This window comes from Theobroma cacao, chromosome 5 (assembly GCF_000208745.1).
Source record: "Theobroma cacao cultivar B97-61/B2 chromosome 5, Criollo_cocoa_genome_V2, whole genome shotgun sequence".
NCBI lineage: Eukaryota > Viridiplantae > Streptophyta > Magnoliopsida > Malvales > Malvaceae > Theobroma > Theobroma cacao.
Genome location: NC_030854.1, coordinates 37,938,600 through 37,960,886, shown reverse-complemented (window position 1 = coordinate 37,960,886; position 22,287 = coordinate 37,938,600). Strand labels below are relative to the sequence as shown.

Sequence of the window (22,287 nt, the reverse complement as noted above, 5' to 3'; positions counted from 1 at the left end):
TTCCTTTTTTTTCACCTCCTTCTGACCAATGGATGTAAATAGTCTAACAATGAGACCAAATAACTGAAGACCTTTAGATCAATTTATATGAAATGGAGAGATAAAATTCACAAACATGTAACAAAAATCAACTTTGGACATTGTAGAAAGCATGTAAGGAAAACTATACCGATAAATCAACCAATTCACAACCATGTAAGGAAATCTATTATGGACATTGTGAAAGAATATCTTCAAACAGTTTGCTTCAAGCCATACTGATAAATCAAAGAAAGTTCATGACCCTTAAATTCTCCCAGTCGAGAATCGTATGGGCAGTAAGACTGGACGCTGCTTCAGTCCACTCATTGGTCCATCACTTTTCTGAAAGCTTTTTCTGCTCTTCAATGGAGACACTAATCTGTTTGCCAAACGTGAAGGCGAAAAAGATCTGCGCAGCTTTGAAGCAGCTGATAGCTTTGGTGACCTCTTGCTAATGTTTGTTGATCTCGTCGGAGAAAGAGAAACCACGGGTGGGCTCTTGATCTTGACTTGAAACTTGGAAGCTGATGGAGGGGACTTGATCAAGAATTTATGTGGAGTTTGAGCTTGTCTGTTTCTTGCAATCACTGGGGACCTTGTCTTGCAGAACTTCTGTTGCTGTGAAGCTGGTGTTGAACTGAACAAAGGGTTTGGGAATAAAACAGCCTTTTTAGCCCATGGCCTATTCCTTGGTGACACCCTGTTGGCCATATGTCTGTTGTTTTCCTTATCAAATTCCCTGAATTTGGGAGGAGAAGAAACCTTGAAGTTGATCCTGGAACGAGCCCTTTGAAGAGAGGGAGAGTCGGATTCTGTTCGAATCAGTTGTAGTTTGTTCTGTTTCTCCTTCTTTCTTCTGGCTCTGAGTTCAGTGTTTTCAGGCTGTGCTCTTCGCTTTGTATGTTCAGTCAGTGGAGTTTTTGGATCCTCAGCAACACCTGTCTTCTTCTTGGTTTTGTCATCAACTGCTGCTAGAATCTCTCTCGCAAACTGACTTGCTTGAAGGATTTCTCCCACTGTTTCTCCTACTAGCATTGCTGGCAATGACATCCTCCTCCATTCACCTGCATTAAAAGTTTGAAGGAACCCAATTATTTCTCTTCTTAGTTTGCTGACAGATTCTATGCAGTGCAGTTGAAAACCATTTCATCCAATTAATGAGAAGTCAAACAACATTGCTCAAGTCAGGAAAATTTTGGGCACAAATTCTCAACTTAGAAAGAAAACCCAGTTGTCTAATCTGATGACAGGGGGAGAGATATATACCTCCTGCACTGGCTGGAAACTTCCCAACTAGAGATTTCCTTGGAGTAGCATTCTTGATCCTTCAAATTAATCAAATTAAAAAGCACCCAAATTTAGTACGCAAAACAAAAAGCTCAGGCTTTTAGGCCATAGTTTAAGGAAAAACAAAACCAAACCCAAACCCAAATTTGAGCATACCTCAAAGACTCCTGCTTGCACCTGAGACTAGTCCTCAAGTAACCCCGAGTACTCCTAGGACTTAGACTCACCCCTGATATCACCTTTGTCCCTCCTGCTACTGTGTACTGCAACTCTTGCAACCTTGCCATACATTGCTCCACCTTCTCAATCCCAAACAAAGAACAAAAACCCCATAAGCCCCCCAAAAAAAAAGAAAACCCTTTTTCTTCTTAGTTGCTTAGAAAATGAAGTGCCCAACTTTACCTTCTTTACAGTTTCTCTGAGTAGGACAGGATTAAGAGGAGCCACCATGATTTTCCTTTGCTTTGGTGGGGTTCTTGCAACCATTATTGCCAGAAAGAAAAGAAATTTCAGCAGCCAAACAAAAAAAAAAGGAAAAATTTAAAAACCAATGTGGGTCTTTCCTAAAAGGAATTACTTTGTTGGCTCCTCCGCTCCTCCCTTTTCTTTGTTCCTCTAAATACCCATCAAGGAGAGTTAATAACGTAATCTGGGTTTGGTTTCAGTTACTGTTTTTTCTCTTCAAAACTCAAAGATTTTCACCTCCCTCTCTCTCTCTCTCTCTCTCTCTAGTAGNTTTTACTTACCTCCCTCCTCTCTCTCTCTCTCTCTCTCTAGAGTTTATCAGTAAGTGGAAAAAAAGTCAAAAAGCTTTGGCTCAAGATTGAGAGATGCTGAGTAACGGATCTCTATTGTCTTGTCTCAACGGTCAGATAATCTATCATTACAAAAAAGAACGTATATAATATGGCAACGGCTACTTGTATTTGGGTTTTTCTTTTTTTAATATTAAAATCTTATTAGTGTTTTAATCGAGGACCGTTGATCAGGAAGAAATCAACGGTTCATCTTCTCTTTTAGTTTTTTTACTTTGAATTATCGGGGTATGTTAGAGGTAAAAAAAAAGAAAAGAATGCAACGTGTTACCTTTAACTGAACCAAAGTGTGTTATAAAGATTTAACCAAATGTCAGTAAATAGTTGGGTGACTTTCGTTTCAATACATTATAAATATGTTCACCGAATAAAAATCCAAACGACTTTAACTATTGTAATAAAAATAAATAAATTACCTCTATTTCTTAAATTTTGATTATAATTTATTTTTAATTTATTAATATTAAAAATAAACTCTCGCCTCAAGAATTCATTTTCTCTCACTATATTTTAATTTTATTCAGAATCGAAAGAAAAAACTATATGAGCAAGCAAAATAATTAAAAAGATAAGAAATTAAAAATGATGAATTTTTGTTTGAAAAGAATTTTGATGAATTGATTCTCCCATGAAAATTTACAAAATCAAATTTGCTTTTTAATCACGGTAACAACTCTTAAACACCACATAAGAATTTTAAAAGAACAATGGCTCCAACAATCCAAGAATAACCATATTAAAAAGGAGAAGAATTTAGCAATCTTCGAATGTAAGTTTCAAGATTTGGAAATAGATCTGAAAATCAACAAATTTTAAATGAAAGTTTGAAAAAAAAAATTTGATTGGTTCTCAATAAAAAAAAACCAGTTAGGTTTTGAAAATTTTTTTATTACTTCAATGAAACGAAATATTTTAAATAAATGCAATTAAGAAAAATCTCCTTATCACATGCAGATTCTTTAAGTTCGAGTTTCAAATGAAATAGGGGATGCAGAACAAACAAAAGAGAAATAAGAGAGACATAACTAAAGAATAAAAAGAAAAACATTTTGAACAAAACCGACTATGATATATTAATTGTTACACTTTTCATTGTTTGATCTGCTCCCTTATTGTTCTTGTTGTTTTTTAGTACTAAAAAAGTTCTTAAATTATTTAAAATTTTTTTAATTCTTTTTATTATATTTAATCAAACTTTTATATTTTTATTTTAGATTAAATAAATTTTTATAATTAATAAATAATTAATTATTACAATCGAGCATTTGATTCATTGGTTAATGTATGATTTCCTGCTTAAAGAGTAAAATTCGAATTCCCCTCTCTCAATTATAAAAAAATATATTATTATTAATTAAAATGTTTTTTAAATATTAAAATATCAACAATATTTTAATAAATGACCGTTGGTTATGGAGAAATCAAATGGCTCATTTTCTCTTTTTATTTTTTGAGTTTGGATTATTGGGAGTATAGTAGAGGTAAAAAAAAAGAAAAAGAGAGAATGCAGCTTGTTACTTTCTAATTGAACGAAAGTGTATTATAAAATTTTAACCAAACATCAATAAATAATTGAGTGACTTTTCTTTCAATACATTATATAAAAAAATAAAATATATTGACTTTCTCAATTTTTAATTATAATTATAAATAAATTCATTAGTTTTTAAAATCGACGTTATGTCTTAAATGTATAAATGACATCAATACCTAAACGTAAATATTTAAAATACTTTTTTTCTTTATTTCAAGTCAATTGACGATGTTTCTTTATCCTGATCGATCACCTTGTGACCCTATCTAATCGTGAAATGTCAAATCCGATCAAATCTCACTAGAAAAGTATCAAATTTGAGTGTCGATCTGGTGCTTCCCATTGCTCCCCTTAGAGCACCAAGACTAGTGCTTGCCAGGGAGCACCACGATGGGTAGGGGTGGACTTACCTTAAAGGTGTGGTGCCACATGACCCCACTCATTTATCAAAATTGTTTACTTATTATTTATCTAATTTAAAGTTTTATAGAGTTAATATACTAATGAATTCACTAATTTTTTTTTTAACTTTGTAGGGATTGGGGTAAAAGACTTTAAGTCAAAATTTTGTAAGGAATGAGGTCAAAGACTTCGAGTCAAAGTATATTTATTAAAAAGTAATTTATATATTAATATTTAAATATTATATGAAAAGATAATAAAGTTTTTTTATAATTTAAGATTTTATTAAAAAAATACTCTTTCTCTTCCAAAATTCAAGTTCTACTCTTTTCGGTTCTTGGTTGTGTTTTCATACTCTTAAAACAACTTATCTAGACTTCAATTGTAAGTAATTTTCAATCCAAATTAAATTTTTAAATACATCAAGTGTAAATATTTTTTGATTAATTTGATAGTTTAGGTTCATAATTATAATCTAACTAATAGAAAATAGTATTGCATATCAAATAATATTTTAAAATTATGACTATTTTTTAATTTATTTTATAGATATATTATTTGATTATTTGATTTTCTTATATGGTTTGTGGATGTTTATATTTAGTTTTAATCAACGAATAGAAATTTGTCAAATTGTTAATTGATGAAACTAATAATTTGTTGTGTAAGATCATATTTTATTTAATTCTAATATTTTAATTTATGCTAATGAAAAATGAGTAATATTTTTTAATTGATTTTTGAATTCGTAAGTCATGAAAAGATAATTTAAAATACAAGAAATTGTCTCACAAGACTTAAGTCCGCAATATCAACATAATTCTATTAATGATAGTATCTTCTAAGTAAAGTTGTGTTCAATTTGATTGAAGTACTTTACATATCTTGGATTGAGAAAATTTTTTTTGATTATTATTATTTTTATTTTAATTATGAGACTATTCAAAAAAATTTCTAAGTTCGTCTTTGGAAACACTAAATTGATGCTTCTCAAAAGCATCAAGATTGGTGCACCCAAAAAGAAAGCCGACCAAGGGAGCGCGATCTGGCTAGATTTGGAGCTCCTCGACCAAATTCGATTACAAGATGGTTGGTCGGTGAGAGGTAAAGTAAAGTTTTTTTTGAAAAATTATAGTTTGGTAATTTTTAAATTAATAAACGGTAAAATTATTCTTTTAATATTATTATATCATTAAATTAAGGGAAACATTAATGATTAATTAATGACTGAACTTACGTATTTAGTGAAAAATATTCTTTTATGACAAATGTTCTATTTTGAAAATTAATAAACTTGCATAAAATTATGACTAAAACTTAAAAATGTTAATATATTTTATAAATATGTTCATAAAATAAAAAATCCAAACAAAAAATATTAGCCCTTTTGTCATTTAATGAAAAGATAAATAACTTACCTTTACTTTTTTTATTATAGTTTATTTTTAATTCATTAGTATTAAAAATGAATCCTCTTCCCAAAAATTCACCTTCCTTCATAATATTTTAATTTTATTCAAAACCCAAGTAAACAAAATAATTAAAAACTAAAAAAATAAAAAATATGAATTTTTGTTTGAAAAGAATTTTAAAAATCTCAAAGGGCAATTATGGTATTTAGGAAAAAATATAAAAACCTAGTCTCTACTATTTTTCTTCATTAACCAGACATCTAGGGAGCGAGTGTTAAACCCTAATCCGAGGGAGAGAAAGAGATAGCAGAGGCAATGGCAAGCTACGACCTAACCCCACGAATTGCGCCGAATCTAGATAGGCATTTGGTGTTTCCCTTGCTGGAGTTCTTGCAAGAGCGACAGCTACACCCAGACGAGCAGATCTTGAAAGCGAAGATCGAGCTGTTGAACAAGACCAACATGGTCGACTACGCCATGGACATCCACAAGAGTCTTTACCACACCGATGATGTCCCTCAGGACATGATAGAAAGGAGGGTCGAGGTTGTCGCTCGTCTTAAGGCCTTGGAGGACGCCGCCGCTCCTTTGGTCACTTTCTTGCAAAACCCTAACGCTGTTCAGGAATTGAGAGCTGATAAACATTATAATCTCCAGATGCTCAATGACCGTTACCTGGTTGGGTTTAATATTGTTCTTAATTTTTAATTGAATTTGGGTTGATTTTCAATGCATTTAAAACCCTTTCTTTCTTTTTTTTTATTATGTGTTTTCTAAATTATGTTATTATTTTTGGATGTAAGAGGGAAAAATATTTTAGGATTGACTAAATATTTTCAGAATTTCTATTTTTGCGATTAACCAAATGCATAATCTTTTTATGTGAAACAATTATGTCTGAATGTGCATTATATTTAACCTTTGTAATGATTTTTATGTAAAAAGCAAATAGGAAAAAGTAAATGGCAAACAATAACCAAATAGAGACTTATTATACTTTGTTTCATAGAATTCTAGCATTTTTCTTTGTAGTTGTGTCTTTTAGTGGACTTACATCCATGAAAGATTGGGTTTTTTTTTTTCTTGAATTTTAAGGGGGGAATTTTTCTTTTAACAGATTGGTCCAGATCAGATAGAGGCATTATATCAGTATGCGAAATTCCAGTTTGAGTGTGGCAACTACTCAGGTGCTGCTGACTATCTGTATCAGTATAGGGCTTTATGCACAAACAGTGAAAGGAGTTTGAGTGCATTGTGGGGAAAGCTGGCAGCCGAGATACTCATGCAAAACTGGGATATTGCTCTTGAAGAACTCAATCGCTTGAAAGAAATAATTGATTCTAAGGTTTCTGTTATACTCCTGATTCATTGTATGGTTTCTTAAAATTTGCTTATACATGATTCATTGTTTCATTTATTTGCATTTGTATTTGTCTTGCTCTAGAGTTTCTCCTCACCCTTGAACCAAGTACAGAGTAGAATATGGCTGATGCATTGGAGCCTCTTCATCTTTTTCAATCATGACAATGGAAGAACACAGATCATTGACCTGTTTAATCAAGACAAGTATGCCAGTTTGACAACTTTACCTGAAATTCTTAAATCATCTTCTTAGCAGTCTATTCATATTCCTACTGTTGTTTCTACTACATCCTAAGCTTGAAGACTGTACAGTGTCTTGACAATGATGTTGCTGATGCCATTTTTGATGTTGTTAGCAATACTGTGGGTCTGTATGTATCGTTTGTGCATTGTTCAGTGTTTCTTTACTATAACTCACTTTTCTTTCAACCTTCCGCTGCTTTCATATACTTCCATTTAGGATTGCCCTGCAGTGAAACATGTTGATAAACTTTATTGAATTGCTTTGATAATTTGGTAGGATGGTGTTGTTGCTTAATATTGTTATCATGAAAAGTTAACATGCCGGTGTCATATCATTTGCAAAATTTTTTGTCAAAGTGTTAAGGAAATTTGCAATAAAGTGCGTGAGTTGCCCACAAGATCGCTTGTGGTTGGAATTTCATTGCTTAAGGGAGGTAGTGGTTGGAATTAGAGGAACGTGTGTCTTTGGATTCATATATTTCTGTGCACTTTGCATTTCTGTTCTACGTTATTGTTTTCTGTGGATTTACATTTGTGCTTTATCTGTTGTCCAATATTTGTGTAGTTCCCCTATTTAACAAGCTGGTTTCACTTCTTACCAGGTATCTAAATGCCATTCAAACCAGTGCTCCCCATCTTTTAAGGTACTTAGCGACTGCTTTTATTGTCAACAAGAGGAGAAGGCCTCAATTCAAAGATTTTATTAAGGTTATCCAGCTAGAGCAGTACTCTTACAAAGATCCCATCACAGAGTTTTTGGCATGTGTTTATGTCAATTATGACTTTGATGGAGCACAGAGGAAGATGAGGGAGTGTGAAGAAGTAAGTTTCCTGTTTCTTGATGCCACTCAATCGATGATATTTCCTATCGACATATTGTGCTGTAAACTTTTAGCTTGGAGTTCCATCATCTTCTTTTGATGCCTTTAGCAATAAGTTTGATTTCTGAATTGCAAGCTCTACGTTTTCACCTGACTTCTGTGTAGGTGATACTGAATGATCCCTTTCTTGGAAAAAGAGTTGAAGAAGGTAACTTTTCTACTGTACCACTAAGAGAAGAGTTCCTTGAGAATGCCCGTTTATTTATCTTCGAGACATACTGCAGAAGTCATCAGCGCATTGACATGGGGTAAGTTTCTGCTTTTGAAACTGCACAATTTAGCTTCATATGTGGAACAATTGACTCAGCAATCAGGAAATTGCTATGTCTTACTAAAAACTGACACTGAAAAGAGATATTCATTTGAAAACCGAATTTCCTCGGGCTCAAAGTCAGTTTTGCAAGCTGGTTTCTTGTAACTATGTCATTCTCAGTGTGGAAACTTTTTTCGCTAATTGGATGTTGAGGATTGATAATTTTTAGTAGAATAAGGAACTAGTTAAATCAGAACAGATCTTTCTTTCTCTTTAACATGTGAACATGTGCACAGCAGGCTTGCATACACAAACCACACAACTTGCACACCTTTAGTCTGTTACAGTCTCTCTTATTGTAGTGATTACATGGATTCCCATTGCACTTTCCGTCAGGCATCTTAATACTTTCAACCAAAGCAACATGCTAGCACCTTAAGATTGAAAGGATATAACATTTATGAGATTCATATAAAAGGACTTTCCAGCTCATATTTTGTCTGGTTCTAGCTGCTTTTCCTAAATTCTGGGGCCAACCTTAACTGATTTTTCATGTGTTTCAAGTGTGCTGGCTGAGAAGTTGAATTTGAATTATGAGGAGGCTGAGAGATGGATTGTGAATCTTATTCGAAACTCAAAGCTTGATGCCAAGATTGATTCAGAGACGGGAACTGTTACTATGGAGCCTAATCGCCCCAATGTGTAAGATTTCTTTATATAAGCCATAGTATACAGTTTACAATCTGTTCTTTCAGTTGTGCCATAAGTGCTTTCTCCCTTTTGTCGTCTCTTTGTTCATGTTCTCACTGCATCTTCCATCTTTCATATTATAGTCCATCCATCCGTATTCCATTTGTTCCTCTTCTTTGAATGACTTTTGATTTTGTTACCATATTTCTCCAGTTATGAACAGTTGATAGACCATACCAAGGCACTCCAAGGGCGTACCTACAAGCTAGTCAGCCAGATTCTTGAACATGTACAGGCACAGCCTGCTCGATAAGGTTTTGGGGAAGTTGGAATTATTTGCAATTTTGAGGCATGGCAGATTGTTCTCTGAGAACAAATTAGAGTGATTCTAGTTTCTGATTTGGATCAAGACTGAGCAATTAGTAGTTTTCAGCAAAACATATTTTATGTTTATCATGACAAAGCATGTCATTAACTTATCTGGATATGTTAAAACGTATAATGTATTTTACTCTTTTTAAGTTTTGGCCAAGGAAATTTGTTTAAATGCGTTTTTAAAGAGCATAGAAACTGGTTTAAAATTTTGCGTCTCCAGAATAGCTTGTGATTATTTATCAAAGCTAGTTATATCTTTGAAACCAAACAACTTCCACCCATTCACAATGAAATAAAACATGCTCAACAGACTCAGCATCATTCTGACAGAAAGAACATAAGATAGGGTCGGATTTTACCTCTCCTCCATAGATTTTAATTTGTAGCAACACCACCAACACAAACCCTCCATCAAAAGTTCATGATTTTACGAGTTATTTGCATGTTCCAGGCTTCCCTTCTATTGAATAGCGGTGACGTAGATTAAGGGTATTTTCGTCCTTTTACTGCTAAACTTTAGTAAATATTTTACATTTAAGATTTAATGATTTATTTTTATAAAAATCCATTTTTACATTTTGTCAAATCAAATTGAAGGTATAAAAGAGAGGGACGTCAGCATTTTGCTTACATGGTTTTTTTTTTTAATAAGAACCATTGATCAAATATAGAAATAGAATGGCGTCCATGCGCTTTCAGCTACAGTTCTTAGTCTTAATTTTGATCAAATATAAGGGGCATTAGCTTTAGGGTTACTAAAAAAAGTACATTGATGTACATGTTAGAAGGAAAATTATGGCCAAAATGGTACACAATTAATGGACCATCATATTATCATAAAAGAAGGAATGTATGTGCAGCAGAGGAGAAGAAAATTTTAGCTGTTATTTAGGTATTGAACACAAAGAATCTGAAAGCAAGATTCATTCATTCCCTCAGAGCTGAAGGTCGTAAAGGCAACAGTGATGACTTTCTGTGACTTTGCATGCCTCTTAACTTGAGCGGACTCCACACCACTGATTTCCGCTGCAAAGCAACAACGGTTGGATGCCTTGGCTTCCATGAACCTGCCTGTGCAGGAGGAGGAGGACTCCCCATGAACTTGCTGCTGCTTCTCGTGGCTGCAGGTGTTGTCTCTGATGGGTTCCTGAACTCTGGCAATGGAGAAAACAATCTTGAGTATCTTGCTTTCCTCGGATCCCGCACTAATGATGGTCTGTCCATTGTGCCACCATTGTTGAAACCAGAAGCAGAGCTGCGGAGTGGTGTGGTCATGTATGAATGTGGCTGCAGGGTGGCGATGGATACTCGCCTTTTAGGCTGAATAACTTGTGTCGTCGTGGTTGAAGGTCTGACAGCAATGGAAACCCGTCTTGGTTTCAACAGGGCTTTTGTGTTTGTTGGTGGTGCCATCACAGTTTTGGGGTAGTTTTCTTTGTCATCTGATGCTGCCATGGCAATTCTAGCTGTCTTTCTGTTAGTTGGCATAGGTGATGCTGGAGGCATGAAATTGGTGAGCCTTCGCAATGGTAGCCTCAGTTTTGATGGACCCAATGGTGGTTTTTTCTCCATTTTGGTCTTCTCTGCTGCTTGTGTAAGAGATGGTCTACTAGAAGCAGGAGCAGCAAAAGCTCTGGTTTCCTGCTTTAATCTGGTTTTCCGTTCCTCTGCTAATTGATTTTCTAGGTCACGAACCTGTCATCAAATTCCGAAGAAAGAAAATGATACAAAATTGCAGGGAAAACAACAATCAGAAGCTAGATGACTACAAAACTTCATGATCAGAAAAAGCTGTCCTAAAATCCAACAGAAAGGCCGCTTTGGTTTGTTTAATAATCCTTAAGTCATCAAGTAATTACCTTTTCTTGGAGACTTTTGCATATATGTTCTCTAGCAGCCAGTCTCAACTGCAATGACTGTACATTATCCTGCAGCTTCTTTGTTTCCTTCTCATCATGTTTTAACTTTTCTGCCTGTTAATTAATCAAAAACCAGAGGTCAAACAAATGAATCCACCCAAAAAGTTGGAGGGAAAAAATTTAAATTTGATCACTTCACCATACCATTTGCTTATACTTGTAAAGCTCGGAGAGATCCACCTGTTTGCGGGCAGGACCACCTTCAATCCCCCTGACTCGGCTCGCAAAATTCAGTGAACAGATGGTCTCCCCAAGGTCTGCATCACTTGGGCTGATCTGTACAAACATCAGGGTCTTGCAATCTCCTCCTGTATTTCATGATTCAGTTAGCACACTCAGATTGTGATACCCGTGAAATCTTTCATTAGGCCACTATACATGAATAAAGATCCTTCACGGGCAATCTTTCCAGATTAACCAGCTTCAGGTGCCCAATCATGACTAAAGATTTGACTTCAGTGATACTCTGGTAAGAGAAAAGCTTACCCAGAGAGCTCTGTAGCATATGTGTGAGCTTTGAGTTCCTGGTTTTCCATGGAAAGTAGAATCAGTAAAGGTATAAATGTCAGACATAGATATATTTGCGGTGTGTGTATGCAAGAGAGAGAGAGAGAGAGAGAGAGAGAGAGAGAGAGAGAGAAACCTATAAGGAACGTGGCCTGTTTTGGATGCAAGGGCAGAAATCACATCACCTAGCGCTGAGAGAGATTTATTAATAAACTGGGATTCCTTCAACCTTTCACCTTCAACTTCAATCTTTCCCACACGCTCACTTCCAGCCAAATCTACCAGCCACAGGTGACTCCTGGTCTTTTGGCCATTTACCAAATTTGTTCCCCTTACAGTTACACGCAGCAAGCTGCAAAGAGACAATTTTGGTCATCACAGTAAAACAAGAATGTTTGGATGCACCATTATTTCCCAGCCACTACTGTTGAATAACAAAATTTTCTAATTTATTAGATAACAGGAACTCTACCCTCTCATATATAATTAGGAAACAATAAAAACAGAAAATTACGAGTTACCAGTGAGAACGGCTGCTCAATTCATTGGCGTTGGTGGCTCCCACAGATCTGACCCGACTTCCGGACTTTAGCAGCTCCCACACTTCCTCTGTGCTGTAAACAGGAGCCTCAACAAGTCCTGGAACTTCTTGTGTCCCTTCTGCTGCTTGCTTGATCTCCAACCTTTATCAACATAATGTAGGACTTCAATTAGCCTTTGCAACTTCCTAAAACTGAGGTTTTTGAAATTACTTTTCATGAAACAACCATAGACCGGCTAGAAATTACGAGATGTATTTTTTATTCCAACATCAATGGCGTCATCTTCTCAACAAATTGCCCATAAGAATAGTGATTAAAGTTTGTGCCAATGGATTTTAATTCTTCATGAAAAGAAAAGTGAATTGGTGCTTAACCTGGATATTAATATAAATGTGTTTTGCAACCATACTTTAATAATTGACCAACCATAGACAAATCAATCTAAGGAACTAACTTTTTAGTAGGCCGGTTGGAGTTTTCTCCTAGAAGGTCCCTTATCTTTTCATTGTAGACCTCCATCATGCTGACAAATAGCTCGTATCTCATTACACCACCTCTCTGTCCAGAAACTCGAAACAACTCCTCCAATGTCCTGTAGTTAACTCCCCTATTTTCTGGTGTTCCCTCCATTGTAAATGTCTTCCCAGTTCCAGTTTGCCCATAAGCAAATATGCAGACATTATAGCCATCCAATACAGAAGTGACAATTGGTTTAGTTTGTGCAAAAACAACCTCTGCATAATTAAAAAACAAAGAATTAAAAAATTTTTATAATAAATTTGGTCAAAAGATCTCAGGTCATAGTAAATTCAGCCAAGAGATCTAAGGTTACCTTGGCCATCCTCAGGCCTAAATACATGGTCAAACTTGAATTGCTTCTTGGAAGAATCAGAAGAAATTATCTGTAGCTCAGTATCTTGGGACGAGTCAAATTCAACTACAGAAGAGGACCCATTCACAACTTCACATTGGTTTAGTGGTCTACATCTGCAGAAGACCCTGATGTTTCCTTTAAGTTCAATCACTTCATTGTAAAGGCGCTTCCTCTCTGATGACTCATCTAGATACTTCTTCTTCAGAAGTTCATATTCATTATCTATACCAAACAGGAAGGAGAGAAGCAATTCAAACCAAAAGAAAAAACACAGATGCGAAAACAGTTGTTTCTTCAATCTATTGGGTACTTACTGAGAAGCTGAATAGTTCCTACAACATCATGGCCAGGAAACGAATCTGTAGTGATGCCCTTCACTTGATTAGACAGAATTTCGTGCTCCATCTTCAAATTCTATGACATTAAGTTATGAAAGTCAAATTGCCAAAGTTATGAAGTCAAGCTATTGTACCACCCATGATAACATAAGAAAATAAAAGTTTGAGTTTAAGAAACAAAACCTATCAATCAGAGGAAAAAAAAGCAGACTCTTCAGTTTATGTGTGATTCTTATGAAAATTAATCAGCATTATAAATTTGAAATGTTAAAATAGAACAAAATTTTACCTGAATACTGTTACTCAAATTAATAACTTTCTGTAATATCGGAAGAGTTGGCCCCTGAGCCGGAGAAATTTCTTGGTTCGTGTTGGATATAGTGTCCTCATCCATAGAATTGGTATTCTCTTCTACTGGTTCCAAAGAAACAGCCAAAAATCTTCACATTAGTATTCCGATTATATGAATACGTAAAAAAAACATGATTTTGTTCCAAAATTAGAATTTGAAGCATTCAAATGCACCAAATAACTAAAAAAAAGAAGAAGAGAAGAATTGGTAAATTATAACACCTTTCTAGGCAATACAAAGTACAAAGGGTTCATGACCTCTAATCAAGAGTTTCAATTAAGGCTTAAATTCAACTAAATATATGCCACATGTTCTACGTTTTGAACTAAACAAGCAAATCACGACAGAGGGTTAGATCTGAACAGAATCCAAGTAAGCATTCTGTAGGGTTTCGAACATGTTAAAAAAAAATCCCAAATGGTATTTCTTTTTCAATTTTTAATATTTATTCAAGACTTGCCCAAATGATTTCTTTTCTTTCCTCTGAAATTCGATAAATAAAATCGAAAGAAAAAAAAAGTCTCCAACCTTCATCAAGAAGGCTCCGATCGCAACTCTCCGAGCACATTTCCACCGTTTTTTGACAGATTTTCCACAAATTCAAACGAAAACAAGAACTCGATTATCACCGGAGAAAAATCAATAAGCAAGATTTACGATCTCGTAAGAGAAATTGAGAGATCAGCGAGACGAGATCGAGAAATTTTTAGAAAAGGAGAGAAAATTTGCAAGAGAGCTAAGAGCGTTGAGTTTAAAGCGTGAAATTGGAGTGGGGCGTAGGGTTTTCCCCTTTTTGATTGGATTCAATTTTTGAATTCAAAATGAATGAACGTGAGCCGTTTGATGGAAGTAGCTGTTCTAACGGCTATTTCATCTCTTCTTAGGTCATGTTAGCCATTCCCCCTCTATTCCTTATAAAATTTTTTCTCCTTATGTGGTTTACTATTGAGAAAAGAATAGCCATTCTTTAAAATTAAGCAAAATCTTGAAATAGTTAATACTACCTTCTTTCATGATATTAACTATTCTACACTTATAGGAATAAAATTTAAATATTTTAAACTAAAATGTCATTATTTATTTTTAAAAATTATAAACTTAAACTTATAAAATTAATATTTTAAATTTAAATTAAAAAATATTAATATTTTTATATTTTAATTATAACATATTTAAATTATAAATAAAAAATTAATATTTAAAATATTAATAATTAATTTATTAAGTGATATTTAAATTAAAAAATGAAAAATGCAAATAGAGAAAAAATAAATCTTATTATAATAAAAAGTTTTAATTTTAATTATATATTATAAAATATTTTGAATTTTAAAATTAATTAAAAGTATTAATATTTTAATCATAATAATATTTAAATTATAAATTAAATTACCAATTATTAATATTTTCAATCAATTATAAATATATTATATAAATTATTAATATTTAAAAAATAAAATAAAAACAAATAATCATAATAACATTTAAATTATAAATAAAATAGTNTATTTTAAAATTAATGATTAAATTATAAATAAAATATTAATACTTAAGTAATCAACTATTAATATTTAAAAAATATAAATTATTAACATTTAAAAGATAAAATAAAATAAAAATAAATAATCACAATAACATTTAATATTAATGATTAAAGTATAAATAAAATATTAATATTTAAACTATCAATTTTTATAGTTGAAGATATAGATTATTCACTTGATATTACAAAAAAACACAGTAATTGTGAGAAAGATGAAAAAAAAAAAGTAAAGTTACATTATTAAGGTTTTTGAATTTCGTCGATGGGATTTGGTCATTGTGTTTACAACCAATCACATCAACAAACTTGATCCAGCTTTAATTAGAAAAAGAAGAATGGATATGCATATTGAATTATCCTATTGCACCCGAGGAGGGTTCAAGGTGTCGGCAAAGAATTATTTGAACCTTGACCCACATCCTCTTTTTGAAAAGATTGGGGATCTGTTGAAAGACGTAAACATGACTCCAGCCAATGTTTATGAGCATTTGATTCATGGTAGAGTAGAAAGAGATGTAAATGCTTGTTTGGAGAGTCTGATACAAACACTTGAAACTGCCAAGGAAGAGGAAGAAGAAGATGCTAAAAAAAGTATAATACGTTTTCTGAGGAGGAAGAAAGGGTCCAATTAAGAGATTTATTTTTTTTCCAATATAAACTTTATTAGCTTTTAATTTTGTTAGGTTTTTGTTAGTTTCATTATTATTATGTAAAGATTTTCAGTTCTGTTTTTTTTTTTTTCAATTTCTCTCTATTTGGCAATGCTGAATCCTTAATAAATTCTCAATTGAGAATAATTAAATAGTAGAATTATTGATAAATTATTTTTCAATTCAGCCCTAGCATGTTTTGCCCTCATCCTTATTAACACTACAATTCATGTCTGCCCCAGCACCAAGCTGCTTCAACTGCCGCTGCTTTGCTTCCGTACCCAACAATTCAATCTCCTTCACTAACGTTCCCTTGTCTTTCTCTTGTCCATTCTTCAGTGGTTGCAATGGAATTTCACTAAGCAGAACTGGGCCTGGCTCAAGAATACAGGCCAAGTTTGAGAAATTCCAATCTTAAAAGATGGTATGTTATCTTCTCTGCAAATACAGCACTTATAATATTTAAAAAGAAGATCGAGGAAGAAGAAGGATAGGTTTAGTTTTTTCTTATTTCTTTATTATTAGGGTTTTTTTTTATAATTGCCTCAAATCAAATTTATGAAAATTGTAAGAATTATTTTTTGCATTTATAGAGAATTTCCTAACTTTATTTAAACAGGTCGGATAATTACGAATACACATAATTTCTAGTTTTATGACTTTTCTCTTTGAAGAATCCTCTTTATGTATAATTGCAAAGTCAATTATAAGATTCATGGTTTATAAATGAATTTAATATGTCTATACTATACATGACAATCATGTGTGAATTAATTATTATTAATTAAAAATTTAGTAAATATTCTGTTTTTTTCTCAACTTGGTATAGTTGCAAATGGAATAACTTAAATACTTTTCAACAAAAAATGTACCACAAATGCCAAAAATGTTAATGGCTTGGATCTTTATCTTATCTAGTAATAATAATTAGTAACCTCATCTTCCGATGAAATGCCAAGAAAAATCCTTAAGCTGCATCAATCATACTAAGAAATAAAGATATGATCTTAGAATGGGCCATCCAAAAGATTAGAACATAGAGTGGGCCTAGAAATTGGACTAGGCCCATTTTCTAGACCTGTAAAAGCCCATAATTCAGTAAGTATTCTTTATTTTTTGCTCAATAATTCATTTATTATTCTTAGTATTTACATAGCACAATTCATTTATTATTCAAATATTGCTCAATAGCATAATCATAATAAATTCATTACAAAAAAAAAGCACAAAATCTTATATTTGATACTCCCAAAGGGGATAGAGATATATGTATCGCCTTTCAAATAAAGAGCATAATCATACTAACTTCATTACAAAAAAAGCATAAACTCTTAGAATTTTACATTTGATACTCTCAACGTGGTTGGAGATATATGTTTTGCCTTTCAAATAGAGTGGCATTGTGGGAATCAGTTTTGACTATAAGAGAATATAAGAGAGTGAGAAGAGACTAAGTTGCAAGTGTGACACAAATAAATTAACATAAATTAAAAAGGAAAAAAAATGGCGTGACAATGTTAGCAAATTGGATTAAACTTCTCAAACTCCTCCAAAAATATGCAAAAAAGATCAAGTGGAAAGTAAATTGATTAATCAGAAACTTGATCAGCATCAAATTCTCATTAAATAGTTATTTTTTAAAATGTTTTTTATATATATATTTGGAGAAAGAGATTCAAACTTTACTCTGTTTGAGAAAAAGATCATACACTTATTAATGAGCCAAATACTCAAGTGTTATTATCTAGTTATTTGCTTATTTATAATCTCCCAAGGTGATGAAGCCTATTTCATTAAGAGAAATGCAAAAATTAGGTGATTTTGAGCTTCCCCATTTCTTGGTCTACCTTCCTTACTTCACCTTGCAGCCGGTGAGGAGACTCGTGCGAAACAGTTACAACTTTGGAAGGATCTGGATTACTGCAATCATTAGGCTTGAGGAAGAATTTCTTCTCTTTTCAAATCTTGTGATTAAGAGCACTCTTAGTCATGAAGCTAGGAGGCAGTCCTCTCAGCCTTGATTACAGAAGGACGTGCAAAATGGTTGGATAAAGGACATAGAAAATGCCTTATCCTTTGGCATCAAATTCAAGATTGAGCTGACATTGTTTTAAACTTTGTAAAAGATAATAGCTTTGAGGACTGTGTTATGACTATACCTGTCAAAATAGGTCTAGTCCATTAAGTTGGCTCATTTTTTATCAAATATGGGATGAGTTGGGTCTAAAATTTTAGGCTCATATTTGAACTGGGCCTAAATGGGCCAGCCCATCAATCAGTGGGTTAAGGTGGGCTAGGGCAGGCAAGCCCTGTGAGTCAATAAATAAATAATTTTAATTAATTTAATAATTTTATATATTTAATTATATAAGATTAATAATTTAATTATCAATAATATTGTTTATTTTATATATTTTAATGTGTTTAATCTTTACTTATCAAATTAATAATTTTAATTTATAAATTAAATCATAAAATAATTTTATTATAAAATTATAAAAATAATTTTTTTAAAAAAAATGGGCTGACTCAACACAACGCATGGGTTAGTAAGGGGTGGGCTGAGTTGACGTTTTGATAGCCCATATAAAAAATGGGTTGACCTGGCCCTACCCATATTTTCTTAGCCTACGAGAGCTTGGGCTGGGCTAGACCGAGTCAGCCCATATTGACAGCTCTAGTTATTACTGTTGAGAAATTACATTTAAGGATTGAATCTCGAGAAACAGAACTTCATGGCATACATTGCACAATTCTAATGTGAGCGTTAAAAATACTTGAACAAAAGCAGAAGCTTGCAATTTTTAAGGGAATTTCAATTGATGATGAAGGTGGAAAATTCTCTGTTTAATGTTATTAACTTGTTGCAATAGAAATACGTATTGAGTTAAAAATATGTCGTTTCGTATTATATGTATATTGTGTGATAGACTCGTAATATCATTTAATACATGATACATGTATAATATCATTCAATACATATATGATACTTAATTAAAGCGATAAATTATATTAATTCGTATCAATTTTCATTAATATTCTAACCTATCGTCCTACACATTGTATATGTCTTATAATAAACGACATCCAAACATTGAATTCATTATGATTGATGAATTCAACCCATTAATTTTTTTTTTAAATTGTCAATAGCTCTTATTTATGCTATCTTTGGCGTATATAAGTTCACAATCCCATCAAAACAAATATCACATTTATTTCATGTTTGATAAATTCTTTGTAAATAGATATGTTAATTTTTATCTTTGGTGTATATAAGTTCACAATCTCATCAAAACAAGTATCACATTTATTTCATGTTTGCTAAATTCTTTGTAAATAGATATGTTAATTTTTCATTTTGAAAAAATTTTGTTTCTAGTTTATTTCTCATTGGATTGAGGAAGGTTAGTCATTTACTTATTTTGTTGTATAAGATAAGAATTGAAACATAACCTATCACGCTTTTCGATTTGTTTGACTTATATATTCAAATATAATGACAATAATATACTTCATACCAACAACTTGATTAGTCATGCGCTAACTACATAAATTAACTCATGATATAATTTTAATAAGTTGATGGTTTATTCTAATTTGTTATAAGATTTATTTGACTTATATATTCAAATATCATGAGAATAATATTCTTTATAAGTCATATGATATCTACATAACTAGTTCATGATACAATTTTGATTAGTTGATAGCTCATTCTAATTTGTTATAAGGAATATAATATTTGATCATGTAAAAATTATAGTGGTAAATTGATGTCATATAAACATTTTATTAAAGTTAAGTTAATTTTGAAGTTTAGATTTGACATTGTAAAAATTTGTATCAAGTTATTGGTTTTGGGATTTTTCTTTTTCAAAATTTAATTTGGTGAAATATTATAAAAAAAAATCACAAGCAACAATTGATCATTACAGTCACTATTGCTAAAAAATGTAATTAAATTATAAGTAAAGTTCTTGGTGCTATTTAATAATAAACACAATAATTCAAAATTTTAAATTAATGAAGGAGGTAATTCTCAATGTATAAGTAAATTAATGAAAGAAAAATAAACCTTGGATAAATTTCATGTGAAATATTACTATACTTTCAATTTATTTATCTTGAACTTTTCTCTTTCTTTTTCTATTTTGCTCTTGATCTCTTTTCCCCTCTCCATTCTTGGTGCTAAAATAGATAGTTGTAAGCCATGAGATGGTAGACGAACTGTCTTGTAAAATATTTTTATAAAAAAATATAAAAATATTTATAGATATTTGTTGAAGAATTTACGTTAATGTTGTTGCAGTTTTGACCGTAATAGAAATAAGTTTAAAAATAAAGCTTAAAAATATATTGTTTCGTATTATACGCATATCGTGCGATAAACATGTAATATCGTTCAATACAAATATGATAGTTAATTAAAATGATATAGCACATTAATTCGTATTTTTTTCATTGTGCATATTGTATATGCTAAAATTACATCCTAACATTAAATTCATTATGGTTGACGAATTTAGCTCATTGATTTTTTTTTAAAATTATTGATAGCTTAAATGTGTGTTATATAGCACATATACCTTATCAGAATAATTTGTTTGGTATTATATAAATTTACAATCTTATCAATTATTATTATTTATTAATCTTATTACCATCATGCCATTTAAGTCTCTAACTTGAATAATAGAAGAATGCATGCAGAAGACTTTGTTGATATGAAGAGAAGTGAGGATGAAAGTAACTATATAATTATTAAAAAGATCTAGCTACTTACAAAAATACGTTAGACATAAAACAAAAATTCTGTTACTTATAAATTAGAGATATCTAACAATTGATAAGAACATAAAAGTTCCACCAAAACCTTGAAAGAAAGACCGACAAAGCCAATATCGAAAGGATCTAGAAGAACACAAAGCTTCTGCTTGACAGAAGAGATGACAGCGTCAGCCGTGAAAGTGATGGAATCAGTAAATATATCCATGTTTGATAAATTCTTTGTAAATAGATGTGTTAACTTCTCATTTAAAATAGTTTAATACTTGGTTGGATTGAGGATGGTTGGCCATTTGTTTATTTTATCATAGAAAAAGGGAATCGAAGCAAAATCTCTCCCGCTTTTCGATTTTTTTTGCTTATATATTCAAATCTCATGAGAATAATATACTTCATGTCAACAACTTAATTAATTAGTTATGTGGTGACTACATAATTAGCTCATGATACAATTTTGATTAGTTGATGGCAATTGCATAACTAACTCATAATATAATTTTGATTAGTTGATGACTTATTCTAATTTGTTACGAGGACTATAATATTTTGGTTAATGTAAAAATTATAGTGGTAAATTGCTGTCATATAAACATTTTATTCAAGTTGCTATGGTTTATTTTTAATAACTAAATAAAAATATAAAGTTTAGATTTGACATGTAAAGATTTGTATCAAGTCCACTTGTAGGTTAATGGTTATGGGAATTTTTTTAAAATATTAATTTGTTGGAATATTATAAAAAAATCACAAGCAAAAATTGCTCATTGTAAGTCACTATAGCCAAAAAACACATGTAATTAAATTATAAGTAACACCTGTGATGCTATTTGTTAGTAATAAATACAATAATTCAAATTTTTAAGTTAGGTCTAATTCTCAACAAATATGTAAATTAATGAAAAAAATAAACCTTAGATAAATTTCATGTGAAATATTATTATACTTTTAATGTATTTTCTTATTAAATAATTTCTACAAACAATCTAAACTATTTGATTCCAAACTAATTTACAATTGACACTTGTTAGTGAAATTTCATCAAATTAAAATGGTATCTTGAATTTTTCTCTTTCTTTTTCTACTTTCCTCTTGATCTCCTTTCCCCTCTCTATTCTTAATATCAACATGGTGTTGAAGCGGGTTAAGAGATTAATCCGTTGAGTTGTTTTGTAAAATATTTTTATAAAAAAATTTTAAATTGTTATTTAGAGAAATCACTTTGTTTACTTTTTATTTGTTTATTTATTAACTTATTTTTATCATTTTCAAAAAAATTCAAATAATTTTTTATTCTTTTATTAGTTTAATCAACTCTTATACTTTTATTTTAAATCAAATAAACTTTTATAACTAATGATTAATTAATTATTATTAATTAAAATATCACTTATCATTTTATTTCACATGATGTTAACATTTCATGATAATAATAAAGCGATATACTAATGTGACATGATGATATAGTCGTATAAGATTTTTCACTTTTCATATTAGTGTCA

General features: G+C 31.6%; 3 protein-coding genes and 1 pseudogene across 4 annotated transcripts; 2 read left to right on the top strand and 2 right to left on the bottom strand.

Annotated features, from left to right (window-relative positions):
• Positions 61–2,018, bottom strand: LOC18600387 (probable microtubule-binding protein TANGLED). The gene is made up of 4 exons (XM_007030785.2): positions 1,711–2,018; positions 1,465–1,607; positions 1,288–1,346; positions 61–1,085 (listed from the first exon to the last, which is right to left on the bottom strand). The coding sequence occupies exons 1-4, from the start codon at positions 1,792–1,794 to the stop codon at positions 286–288; spliced, it is 1,086 nt and encodes a 361-aa protein (XP_007030847.1). The 5' UTR covers positions 1,795–2,018; the 3' UTR covers positions 61–285.
• On the top strand, positions 5,719–9,450 carry LOC18600386 (eukaryotic translation initiation factor 3 subunit E). Its single transcript, XM_018122251.1, has 7 exons — positions 5,719–6,149; positions 6,589–6,816; positions 6,916–7,037; positions 7,679–7,898; positions 8,063–8,205; positions 8,775–8,912; positions 9,114–9,450. The coding sequence occupies exons 1-7, from the start codon at positions 5,787–5,789 to the stop codon at positions 9,211–9,213; spliced, it is 1,314 nt and encodes a 437-aa protein (XP_017977740.1). The 5' UTR covers positions 5,719–5,786; the 3' UTR covers positions 9,214–9,450.
• On the bottom strand, positions 10,074–14,595 carry LOC18600385 (kinesin-like protein KIFC3). 2 transcript variants are annotated; one of them, XM_007030781.2, is made up of 11 exons: positions 14,336–14,595; positions 13,745–13,869; positions 13,432–13,531; positions 13,076–13,339; positions 12,698–12,977; positions 12,223–12,384; positions 11,838–12,053; positions 11,681–11,718; positions 11,339–11,502; positions 11,135–11,248; positions 10,074–10,970 (listed from the first exon to the last, which is right to left on the bottom strand). In XM_007030781.2, exons 1-11 carry the CDS (start codon positions 14,373–14,375, stop codon positions 10,203–10,205), a joined length of 2,271 nt encoding a protein of 756 aa, XP_007030843.2. In that variant the 5' UTR covers positions 14,376–14,595; the 3' UTR covers positions 10,074–10,202. The 2 variants fall into 2 exon arrangements, with proteins under 2 accessions (XP_007030843.2, XP_007030844.2); XM_007030782.2 differs by having other exon boundaries at positions 13,745–13,866.
• Positions 17,803–18,851, top strand: LOC18600384 (annotated as a pseudogene).